The sequence below is a fragment of the Phocoena phocoena genome, chromosome 19, assembly GCF_963924675.1.
Source record: "Phocoena phocoena chromosome 19, mPhoPho1.1, whole genome shotgun sequence".
NCBI classification, from domain to species: domain Eukaryota; kingdom Metazoa; phylum Chordata; class Mammalia; order Artiodactyla; family Phocoenidae; genus Phocoena; species Phocoena phocoena.
In genome coordinates, this window is record NC_089237.1 from 58417705 (window position 1) to 58429980 (window position 12276).

Sequence of the window (12276 nt, forward strand, 5' to 3'; positions counted from 1 at the left end):
AACAGGGAGGCCACTGGAGCCCTGGCCCTGCGGGAGGGTCTGTCTCCCGACAGGATGACGAGGTTGTCAGGGGCAGAGCCACGTCCAGTTCACCTTTAGGTCCCAGGGAGGAAGCCCGGCATAGAGTAAGGAGGACGCCGGCTTACCCTGGGCCAGGAAACTGTCCCAAAGCACTTGACGCTTAGCGGCTTGTGGAGCAGCGACCGGAGCTGCGCGGGGTGGGGGTCGGGGGGATGGAACTGAGGTGGGGTCAGGGGAGGGCCCAGCCCCTCGGGCGGATGTGTGTGTCACCCGCCCTCTCCTCACTGCCGCTGGCTGTGACAGCCACTGGGGGTTGGGCTCAGGAGGGTCTCACACACTGACTTGCCCCCCACGCCCAGCCCGTGGAGCACTCACCTCTTTTTTTTTTGGAAATTTAACTGTGTCTCTGCGGCTTTCTTCCAAGGCCATCTGCAACCTGAGGTCATCTCCCCGCCTGAGGCGCTCTTCCTGTAGAGGACAATGGACCCTGAAGCTGGTGGTCACGGCAACGACATCCCCAGGAGCCAGGCCCTCCTGGCCAGAGCCGGAAACCAAAGCCGTATCGCACGTCACTTCAAAGGAGGGTCTGGGGACGACGTGGACATGAGCCTCTCCCACCCCAAGGTGTGCCCGATGTGGGGGGGGGTTGCCCACCCAGATGGCGGAAGGGAAATACTTGTAAAATACTTTTTCTCAAAATGAAAATGACTTCAAAATTCTTTCTAATTGTAGAAGCAATATGTCTCCTTATAAAACACAAACAACCCAGAAAGGAATTAGAAAGAAGACAGAAATCACAGGTCATTCCACCCTGCCCCCACTGTGTGTGCTTCCAGAAAATGAGTGTGTGTTTACATTTTATGATTTCTAACAGAAATGATTCGTTATATTTAATTTATATTTATTCAAGGCACAGTCAGCATATATAAAAAGACTGGGCCGACCTAGCTTTTTTATACAATACAATGATTAAATGTAAGTAAACACACTCACTGCGTCTTCTTTACCATAAGACAGGAGCAAGGAACTACAACGGGCTGGCCCGTCCGTCTGCCCCATTTTCCCCATGAGAGTTCTGCACCTCCCGTCGACGGCAGGCCGCACGTCCCGAGTGGACAGAGGGGCCCTGCCGGGAGCTGGCCGCTACATGGACCTCTGGGATATTCCAGTCACCGCGGGACCCACACCTGCCTCTTCCATCCGACCCCCCGCTGTCTCTCAACAGCACTGCCAAGGGAGAGGGGCCGCGGGCCTCGCTGCACTCCTTCGCCTTTTTTAACCAAAGGGCAGCAAGTCCGGCCTGAAAGCGGCAGCCAAGGGCCGACCCCTTTGAAGGCTGCTCCTTTCCCTTACTCTCCATCTCTTTTGTAAAAACCTGTTTTTTTATTAATTTATTGTTTATTTATTTATTCATTCATTCATTTATTTGGCCGCTCCGTGCAGCATGCATGTGGGATCTACTTCCCTGACCAGGAATCAAACCCGGGCCCCCTGCACTGGGAGCACGGAGTCCTAACCACTGGACCATCGGGGAAGACCCTCTCCTTCTCCATCTTAACGTAACGTGTGCTTATAAAAGAAAAACTGCACACATGCCCACATCTGAATGTCAGACTCTCATCTCCTGGGCGTTTCCTCCCAGCCTCTGTCTCATCCTTTTCTGGGTCCAGATGCTCTCGACCCACCTTGCAGATTGTGGTCTGCACTCGGCGATGAGGGCTGTGGACACTTGGCTTGGAGCCCAGCCAAGCGCGCGGGAGCGCTTCCAGGAAGCACCTCTGACCGATGCGTCCCCAGGACCAACTAGCGAGAGCCCCTCCTCCGTGTGAGTGCGCCCGGGCCCCGCCCCACGGGGGCGCGCGTCCCTGCTGGCACCCACCTGCTCGGCCACCTCTCTGCTCATGGCCAGCGCCAGCTGTAGCTGCAGCTCCTCTTCCCCGCTCGTTTGCGGCCGCGCCTGCTCCAGCTCTGAGGACACCCGTGGGGAGGTGGCTGCGGGGGAGGCAAAGTCAGCGTGAAGGACCAGCGCTCCCTGGCCAGCCGCCCGCTCCCACCTCACACCCACAGGGCCACCCTGGCTGGGAGACGGGGCTCTGCGAATACGCTGCGCGCACAGCCAAGGAACGTCACACGCCGCCAGCCACGCAGCGCTCGCCAGGACAAACGCCCTGGGCGGCCAGTTCAGGCCTCTCAGGGCTCAGAGCCTATCTCCACTGCACGGCTTCAAGCAGAGGGGCTGAGTTTTTACAACGTCGAGAGCACAGTTCTTGAAAAGCTGGGTCAAAGATCATTCAAAGAAGGACATGGCCTCTGTGGACTCGCTCCTCTCAAGAACCCCCCTCGCATGTGTAAGAATGTCACCGTATCTCCCGGTCCTAAGGACATGGAAAATGAAGACCAAACATTTCTGCAGTAACCCTGAACATTTTTGTTTTTTAAGTAAAACTGCATGTTGACTTGAAAAACAAAACACACACAGCCATTGTTTGCTTAAGTACTTATCTAGCTTAAACATCTGAAGCAGCACCTGCTTTGATGAAGCAGCTCTGATGAAGGGATGAGATGTGAATTCCCAGCTGGTTCCCAAAGAAAGGGGTCTTCGCACAACCCCACTGTGGCCAGGCTGGGCCCCACACGCGGAGAACGCGGGGCTTACGCACCATCACGCTTCCTGCGCCAGGGAGCCTGGGCGCCCGCAGAAACCAGACGTGAAGCTTCGGGAGCAGCAGCCCAAGAGTGCGCCACCCCTGCCCGCCGCCCCCCAGGACAGGAAATCTCAGCTTGAGCCCTGCCACCCGGAGAGCTGCGGAGCCACCGCCTCGGGTGCCCCTGCCCTGTCCTCCCTCTGGTCCTCCGGGGCCGGCCTCCCGCCAGCGCTGGGTCAGCACTCCCTCTCTCCCAGCACCCCTATTCTGCAGTTTGGTGGGTCATGTCAGAAGGTGCTCCTAGGGAAGGCCCAGGCTCGTCTTCCCACCATCACGTCCATCCGCAAAGTCTGACAAAGCAGCTGGCAAACACCCACTGCGTGGATAAATGGGCAGATGGGAGGGACAGGCAGATGGAGGATCCCACTGCATGGCCGAGGGGCAGTTGTTAAAGATGCTCTGGCTGTATATTCGTCTGCCCCCTTCTTCCATTACATCCCTTCCAGCAGACCCAGCCCCCAGCACTCACGCAAATGCTGCCTCTGCCCAAATCTCCAACCTAAGCTTGCCTCTTAGGACCTACCTCTTTGGGAGAGGGTAAACAGTGGGGAATGATGCCTGATACTGAGGTTTCTAGACGGCTGGGCTCTGGCTACAGTGAGTAAAACGGGAGAAGAGGCGAGATGCAGTTAGGGTCCTGGAAAAACCCACAGGAGAACAGGCGAGGCTGCAGGGGCAGTGCAGGGCGGGGGCTGTAATCGGCATCACTCTGTCCTACGATTTAGGAAAGACACGGCAGTGAGACTTCGTCTGGGACAATCACATGGCCTGAAGCACAGTGTCCACTGTGATTTACTGTCAACCAAGAGAAACATTCAAAAAAAAGCCAGCAACCAATTGCCTCATGTCTACTCTAAGCTAGTGAGCAGGTCGAACAGCAAAATGCTGCGGTTATCCAAAAAACACCAACATATTTTTCTAAATAAAATCAAGTCAAATCCCAGCCTAGTGCATCGCCCCAATTACATTTTCCGAAGCATTTCTTAGGAAATAAAGCTAGATGGTAACAGAATGTCCTCAAATCTACCTTAATAATTGGATTTCTTAACAATACAGCAAAACAAAAGCACGTTTTGGGTTGGCTTGTTTCCAAACCTCACCTCTGCCCGTCACAGGCAGCAGCTCTGGCTTCCTCGTGCCCTAGAAGCAACATCACCACCCAGGCTGGTGGGAACAAAGGAAGCTGGCCAGCCATGGGGGACAGTGTGGGGGGACTCCTGTGACGCACGCGGCTCTCCCGTCCAGGTCACAGCCCCTCAGGCCGCCCGATCCCAGCCTCCTTCCTGGTCAGAGTCTCTGAGGCTGCTTCACTAAGCCCTCGGCTTACAGCAAGCACGGCACATCCGACACCCTTCATTTGCTCCCAAACGGAAAGCGGGAGTGAAGAAAGGAGGAGACCTCAGACCCCATTCCACACCCCAAAAAGCCCCCTGAACAGAGAGCCCCATCTTGGCGGGGAAAGCCGAACCTGGCCTAACGGTGGGACCGGGATGAATGGGCCGGGCTCTGCGCAGGGCCTGCCAGAGACGTGGGGCCCCCCTGTCCCCCGAGCCTCTCAGCACAGCTGCGAGGCCAGCCCAGCTTCAAATGCAAACGTGCACGTCTGCACCCCACACAGCTGACGCTGCTGGAATAACGTGTGGCCGGCACACACGGAAATAGCTCACCACATCAGTATGGAAATTAGACAAAGGGTATTCCCCTAAACGCTGCGGTTTCCATAGGAGGAGGCGCGGCTCTCAGTCACGCAGCTGGAAGAATTCACAGCCACCAGCCCGCGGCGTCAGCTGAGCTGTGCACCGCGAGGGAGGCATCCGGCGGAGACGTCCCTGCCTTAGGGACAGCGTCTCGTCTCCACAGAGGGCCTCTCGTGCCCGAGGACAGGGCAGTGGACACAGAGGTGGTGCTGAGAGGGGCCTGAGTGGGCCCTTCTGACCCCCGGAACCTGGCCCTCGCCCCACTCTGACGATCTGAGGGTCTGAGGGTCCACAACTCACGGGGACAGTGGAAGAAGCAGGGGTTCAAGGGGCTGGCCGCTCTCGGGTCTCAGGCTGCTTTCTGACCCAGCACCCTCTCGAGGGAAGGCCGGCACCATGCGCACAAGCAAATCACTCCACGAGCACGCGTGTCACCACCCTTCTCCTGCAGCTGAGACGGGCCCGTGGGGAGAAGCACGAAGCCTTCATCTGCTCAGTGGGCCCCCCGTTCACCCTGTCCAGTCTGCTACCCTGGCTGAGAAAGCTCGGCAGGGGAGGTTGAACAGGGAGCCTACACAAGCCCAACAGCTCCCGCAAAATACAGGTTAAGATGAGAACCAAAAACCCCGCTGGCGTCTACTGCAGGGCCTCCCGACCTCACCCTGCTCGCCTGCTCCAGGGACCGGCCGACCCACACGGGTCCCCAAACGCGCCCCTAAAACAAAGGCACTTCAGATGGGCACGGTCGGGGAATTTCAAAAGAAGAAAGCAAAGCAGACAAGGTAATAGAAAAACAGGAAATTGCTTCTTCTCGCTGGCTACGTTTTTCAGTGTTCCTAGAAAGCACATAAGCGGTGTCTGCAGTCACAGACGCCGAGTGAAGGGCACAGACTCTGCAGACCCAGCTGGCCCAGAGGCGGCTCTGCACGGGGACTTCTCGTATAGCCCTGGCACGCAGGCTGTCGCCGGGGTACACGAGGCACATCTGACAACCTAGCAAGAATGCAAGGTCGCCAGGCAGCGGGGCTCCAAGAAGACCCCATCTGGATCCAAGCACTGCCACCACCCTAACAGCCCCGTGCCCGACAGCTGACGGGGATGCCAGGGCTCCCGTCCCGTCCCCACCCTAGAGCAGCAGGGGGACCGCACACGAATGGCCACCTCTCTGGGCTTCTGCTTCCACGTCTATGAAGTGTGGGGGAGGGAAGGAGAGTCAGAAGGACCCAAGACACAGCAGCCCCCCAACCTGGGGGCCAGGCCTTGCCCAGGTCACTGCTCTCCACTCTGTCCACAGCCACCAGACGGCCCCCTCCATCTGGCACGGCAGAAGCCAGGGACTGGGACGCGCTCTGGCCCCGGGCCTCCATGGGCAGAGGACCGTGGCTCTGGCGGCCGGGGCCTCCGCCCTCCTCTTTCTGTCGGTCTCTGAAGGAGGGGTTGGGGAGCCGGCACTGAGCCCAGGGCCAGCTTCTGCCCCCCAGTGACTAGCTCCCCGGTCCAGCTAGGCTCCTTCCTTGTTACTGAACTGCAGCGAAGGGCATACTGGGTCTTCCTCAACGTGGCGACAACCTCCTGTGTTCCACCAGCCGTTTCCCAAGTCACCGATGACCCTCGGCCACCAAGGACACTCCCACACAGAGTGGAGGCTTTTGAGCACGTTCCCCAGGGAGACCCTCCAGGGCCCTCCCTCTCCCAGCTCACAGGCAGAAGAGGAAAGACTGCTTTTAGTCAAGCGAGGCAAATGAGGAGAAAATAAGCTCAAATCACCCCAGGTTAACATTGAAAGAGAAAAAAACCATAAATACGTTGTGGAAAAGCCAAAGAGCTGCAAGATGTGAAGCGCCTAAAAGACCACCACAGCTGGGTGACCATCAGGACGGGGGGGTGGGGGAGTGAGACTTCATAACGGAGGGGGGACGTGGCCAAGCCCTGCCCGTCGCCCACCACCTGACGGCCCTGGCAAACCCCCCCAACTGGATTTCAATGCAGACTCCACATCTGATTCCAGTTCACAGAAGTACAGGGCGAGGACTGAGGCAGCAGGTGGACAAACCCAGACCTCGGGCCACTCTGCAAGATGGCCAGCCCAGCGGCTCAGCACATCAGGGTCGTGAGCACAGTAAGACTGCAGGGACAGGACCTCCGAGCGACCGTGCTGCTGGTGGTCTCGGTGTAGACAGTGGGCAGAAGGGCACGCGGGCGGGGGTGAGACAGTCCCAACGGCTGCTGTGCACTCTGCCAGGTAGGATGACAGACAGCCTGTCCTCACCGCCACGTTGATGGGGGAGGGGAGGTGCCAGGGCCTGTTTTAAAGACTTCAGCGTAAAAGGAAGCGAGGGCCACCCCTCTTTTCCTGCCCCCACTCCTCTCCCCAGAGGAAACAGCTGTTGACATTTTCTTGCGATTCCACCCAGAAAACACAAACATGTGCTCTTCCCTGGCACTCACCCACGGGCGTCTACTCACTGCCATGCACGGGCCCCACCCAGGGTGCTGTTTTGGCCCCGGGAGAGGGGGCGTCTGCGAGCATGGGCCCAGATCCAGGCCCTGCGGCTGCTCCATCCTCCACACCGCGGCTTCCTCACCTGCAGGACGGAAACAGAGTCCCCACCGCCTCGGGCTGTCCTGAGGATCAGACCAGTTCCTGTGGGAGTGCCTGGCACGTGACAGGTGTACCACACCTGGCGCCTCGCTGGACCCTCGGTCCAGGCGGGGTCCTGCCCCCCAACCCCCGAAGGCCAGGGCTGAGGCCCGGAAGTGAGGTGGCTCGCCAAGGTGCCCCAGCCACGAGGGTCGAAGGCTGATCTAAGGCCTTGCTCTGCATCATCGGTGCCTCCCACAGAGGAGGGAACCGGGGCCCAGAGAGGTCACAGGGCCACTCACAGCAGGAGGAGAACTCAGAGCCAGCCTCAGAGCCCACGCCACACCCTCTCAGAGCCCTGAGGTGCTCTGTGCGCTCAGTCGTTGACACTCGCACACGCCACGCCTGGCGCTTCTCCAGGCCTGAGGCCAGTCCCTGCTCTCCTGGAGCTTGTGTCCCAGTGAGGGGGACAAGACACACACACACAGAGGGGAGGTGGGTCAGGGTGGGGAGAGCCTGTCCTGTGCTCAGGTCTGACAGAGACACTGCAGAGGGGCCTGGGCGGCAGCAAGGACACCAGGCAGAGAGCAGGTGGGGGCTTCGCCTGGGTGCAGGGGGAGGGGCTGGCATAGGCAGAGCTCCCAGAGGGCCATGATGGAAGGGCCCTGGCGGTGCCGGGGGCTCTCGGAGGGCCTTCAGGAGGGTGCAAGCCGAGCAGTGATGCCACCTGACCGGTCCAGGGAGGATGGTGGGAGCTTGGGCCAGGGTGGCGGCTGTGAAGGAGGTGAGACGCGGCTGGTTTCTGGATGGGTTTAACTGAGATTCTATTACACCTGGCAACGTTCCTGGACCATCCGGCCCGAGGTCACGAGAGAATATCTGGGGCCCCGCCTGGCCTGGATGGTGCCGACCCCCGGCAGCCCAAACTCACCCTCCCACCGCAAGTGGCCTGTACTACCGCCCAGGCGGAGACTCGGCCCACAGAGAGCCTTCCCCTGACCCGGGGCGGGGGCACAGCTGAGCCCCAAGGCTGCGAAGTCCTGACCCCTGGGGTCGGGATGAGAGCTTATTTGGAAACAGGGCTGTTGCAGATTCATTTGTTAACGGTTAAGCTGAGGTCACACTGGAGCCGGTGGGCCCCGACATCCAACGTGACACGTGTCCTTACAAGAAGAGAAGAGACGCAGGGGTGGACACAAGGGGAGGGCAGCAGCATAGGCCATGGGACACCAAGGACGGCCACCACCAGCAGAAGCAGGGAAGCCGCAGGCAGGACGCTCCCCTGCGGGTTTCAGAGGGAACAGTCCTGCGGACACCCTGATTTGGGGTTTCCGACCCACCTCTGGCGCTGAAGCCCCGGTGGGCGTCGTCTCAGGCCCCGCCTCCCTGCACACAGGCCTCCACTCCCCAGGGCGGCTCACCAGCCCCTCCCCCGCACCTGGCATCTGCTCCGCTGGCCGCAGAGGGCCCTAGAGTCCTCCAGTTCCTTCCTGCTTTCAGACCACACTCCCACTCCCGCCCCCCCTGCCCCTCCCTCAGGGAGGAAAGAGAGCCTGGGTCTCCCTGCTCACCCTCCCCAGCAGGACGCTCTGTGGGCAGGGGTTCCTCTTGGACACCTAGAGCAGGGCAGGTGCTCTGCGGCCCCAGAATGGGGACCTAGGCCTTCTACACCCCAGACGCGCCTGCGGCCAGGAGCCTCCCCACCCTGGCTTGTTCCAGGCACAGAGCAGGAGCTCAGGCCCCTGTGTGTTCATTTTCTAGTGTAGTTTCCAGCGAGCACAAAGCTGTGACTCCCAGGGGCACAGCTCACACACGCGTCACCACCACCCTGAGACACGGGTGCTGCCACCGCAGCCCATGGACGCGGAAGCCAAAGCCCAGGGAGGAGGGAGCCAGTGCGGGAGACAGACAGTGGGGACGGACGGGGCGGGCACAGCAGAGACAAAAGGCTGCCCTGTCATCTGCTGGCAGGACTTAAGGCCCATCCTCTGCCTGAGAGAAAAGAGGGAGTCTGTGCTGCTCTCTCTGGGCTGCAGGTGAAACCCTCTCCATTACGAGATCACCAGCTGGCGAGGTGGGGAAGGGAGGGCTTGTCCAAAACAGCAAGGGATTGTTTCTCCTCACCCGTTTCCTGGGGGTCCCCATGGTCCCTGGTGCTCTGTCTACACCCATGGGAAAGTCGACCTTCACGGGGAGCATTGGGGTGAGGGTCGCACCCACAACTCCCCAGGCAGGAGCTCGGGAGGGAGGAGAGGGCTTGGAACACCGCAACTTCAACAAAGACGTAATTTCTCTCCTTCTTTATTCAATCATAAACTTAGGTTAAATGCCTACATCAGTTTCTTAGGGTAATACTTACAGACAGGAAAATCACTTTTTTTTTTTTTTTTTTTGCGGTACGCGGGCCTCTCACTGTTGTGGCCTCCCCCGTTGCGGAGCACAGGCTCCGGACGCACAGGCTCAGCGGCCATGGCTCACGGGCCCAGCCGCTCCGCGGCATGTGGGATCTTCCCAGACCGGGGCACGAACCTGTGTCCCCTGCATCGGTAGGCGGACTCTCAACCACTGTGCCACCAGGGAAGCCCGGAAACTCACTTTTAAAATGAGTGTTTTACTCTTGCACTGCTGGTGGGAATGTAAATTGATACAGCCACTATGGAGAACAGTATGGAGGTTCCTTAAAAAACTACAAATAGAACTACCATATGACCCAGCAATCCCACTGCTGGGCATATACCCTGAGAAAACCATAATTCAAAAATAGTCATGTACCAAAACGTTCACTGCAGCTCTATTTACAATAGCCAGGACATGGAAGCAACCTAAGTGTCCATCATCGGATGAATGGATAAAGAAGATGTGGCACATATATACAATGGAATATTACTCAGCCATAAAAAGAAACGAAATTGAGTTATGAGTTATTTGTAATGAGGTGGATAGACCTAGAGTCTGTCATACAGAGTGAAGTCAGTCAGAAAGAGAAAGGCAAATACCGTATGCTAACACATTTATATGGAATTTAAGAAAAAAAAATGTCATGAAGAACCTAGGGGCAAGACGGGAATAAAGACACAGACCTACTAGAGAATGGACTTGAGGACACGGGGAGGGGGAAGGGTAAGCTGTGACAAAGTGAGAGAGTGGCATGGACATATATACACTACCAAACGTAAAATAGATAGCTAGTGGGAAGCAGCCGCATAGCACAGCTCGGTGCTTTGTGACCACCTAGAGGGGTGGGATAGGGAGGGTGGGAGGCAGGGAGACGCAAGAGGGAAGAGATATGGGAACATATGTATATGTATAACTGACTCACTTTGTTATAAAGCAGAAACTAACACACCATTGTAAAGCAATTATACTCCAATAAAGATGTAAAAAATAAATTAAAATAAAATAAAATGCGTGTTTTGATGGAAATTTCCATCTCTTGAACTAGAAATGATCTTTCAAAATATTTCAGTACCCATTTTGGGCTCAGGGGCTATCGACTGAGCACAGTCGGCCACCCGGCTGGCGGCACTGCACCTGGGCCTGGCCCGTTGGGGAAACATTTACCAATTTCAAGAGACAGAATGATGCTCATACATTTTCCCCACTACTTTCACTTCTGGGAATTCTACATTGAAGACAATGAAGAATCTCAGAAAAGCAGGCGTTCTGCCCAAAGACGCTGACCACGTGGCTATTTACACTGTGAGAACCTGGAAACAACTGTGACTGGCGTGGGAATGGTGAGCGAGCCCTGTGAGGGGCGGCTCCCTCAGGCACGGCAGTGTGTGCAGCGCCCACATTAGCACAGGGGACACACAGGAACCCAGAGAGCACTGCCCCGTCCCCACCGTATGGACGTCTCACCTATCCAAACTTTAACCTATGTAGCAACACGGAAAATGCACGCAGGAAGTGAGGTGAAAAATATCAGTGACTGTAGTATTTGTCCTGGGAATCTGGTGGTAAGGAGTCAGCTAAGGGGTGACCACTGGGCCACTGCACCCCGTCCCACTGCACGCAGGGTTACAACAGCCTCGGACCTGCCTGCCCGGCCCCCTCGGAGCACTACACGTGTCGCACCGTGAAGGTGTCCGCCTCTCCCGAACTGGAAGCCCACGGAGCGCGAGGCCTCAGCTGCCGACCGTGAGCCCTCACTGCCCAGCGCCGGCCCCGGCACCCTCGGGCTTATGAAGTGAGCGAACGAATGCACTCACCTTCTGAGAAATGTGCTGTGGAAATGTCACGTGGTTATGAACAACACACGTGTAATGCTTTTCTACTGTCTGCACGGCATGAAACATGAGATTCCGTCTGCTCTCGTGGAACACACTTCACACCTGTGATCCGGATCTGTCCATACAGCCGCCTCCGGGGATGTGGGTCTGATCTGGCCTTCGCTTCCTCTTCAGAGTAAGGACCCACTGGCTTTGCTCACAGACAGACGGCCACGACAAAGCCGAACCACCACCCATTCCCACAGGCCAGGCAGCTGGGGGGTGACGACATCATGATACAGAAAGCAGGGACGCAAAGCTGCATTTACAACACATCTGCAACCCTAGAAAAGAAAATGCTTAGAAAAAATGCCCAGAAGGACATACACCCACATGGGAACAACAGCTGCCTGTGTGACAAGATTACGGAGTGTGTCTGCCTTCTTTTTGCATTTTCTACACCATCGGGAATGGACAGGCCTTATCTTTATCATGAAAGATCTAGCAGAGTTCTTATTTGCCGCCCAAGCCGCGCTTACCAGTTAGACCTGGAGACGCGGGCCACGGGGGCACTGGCCCGACGGGCTGGTCACCACACCGCCAGCTGCACCACGCTCCCCACCAGCAGGCCACGGGAGGAGGCTCAGCCCGCTGCAACACCCATTTTGAGCTGCTGAAAGTCGGTGAGTCGCCTGCTGACCGTGACTCTCTGAAACAGCGTGGCCGCCGGTGGTCAGCGGAAGCGACCGGAGGAAGGGCCCGCACTGACCAGGCCCGGAGCCTCCGGGGAGCTTCAGCGCCATGCTGCCCGCGCCCGCCCGAGGCTCCGACCTGTCAGATGTGTGCCGGGGCTCTGGGACACCTCGGGGGATTTAAAAGCTCCCGGGCAGTCAGCTGGAGCCAGTGGCTTAGGGAACAGAGAAAGGGCAGTTGGCAAAATCGGGAACAGCATTTTATCACCAAACAAAATCTAACAGTTAGGAATCACACTGTTCTAAACTCAAAGTCTCAAGATACGGGACAACATTTCCACATTTCTGGAAAAGCCCACAGAGTGTATT

General features: G+C 57.6%; 1 protein-coding gene across 3 annotated transcripts in view; it reads right to left on the reverse strand.

Annotated features, from left to right (window-relative positions):
- The window catches only part of EPN2 (epsin 2), a 66551-nt gene that overhangs the window by 15019 nt on the left and 39256 nt on the right, over positions 1-12276 (reverse strand). The window contains exons 3-7 of one of the 3 annotated variants that reach the window (XM_065896866.1): positions 6542-6563; positions 6437-6454; positions 3074-3092; positions 1901-2013; positions 397-489 (exon numbers count right to left, since the gene is read on the reverse strand). In XM_065896866.1, the coding sequence (XP_065752938.1) occupies positions 397-489; positions 1901-2013; positions 3074-3092; positions 6437-6454; positions 6542-6563 (265 nt within the window). Of the gene's footprint in view, positions 1-396; positions 490-1900; positions 2043-3073; positions 3093-6436; positions 6455-6541; positions 6564-7421; positions 7440-8049; positions 8070-12276 lie in introns of all 3 variants that reach the window. The other 2 variants (XM_065896865.1, XM_065896867.1) reach the window with 2 other exon arrangements.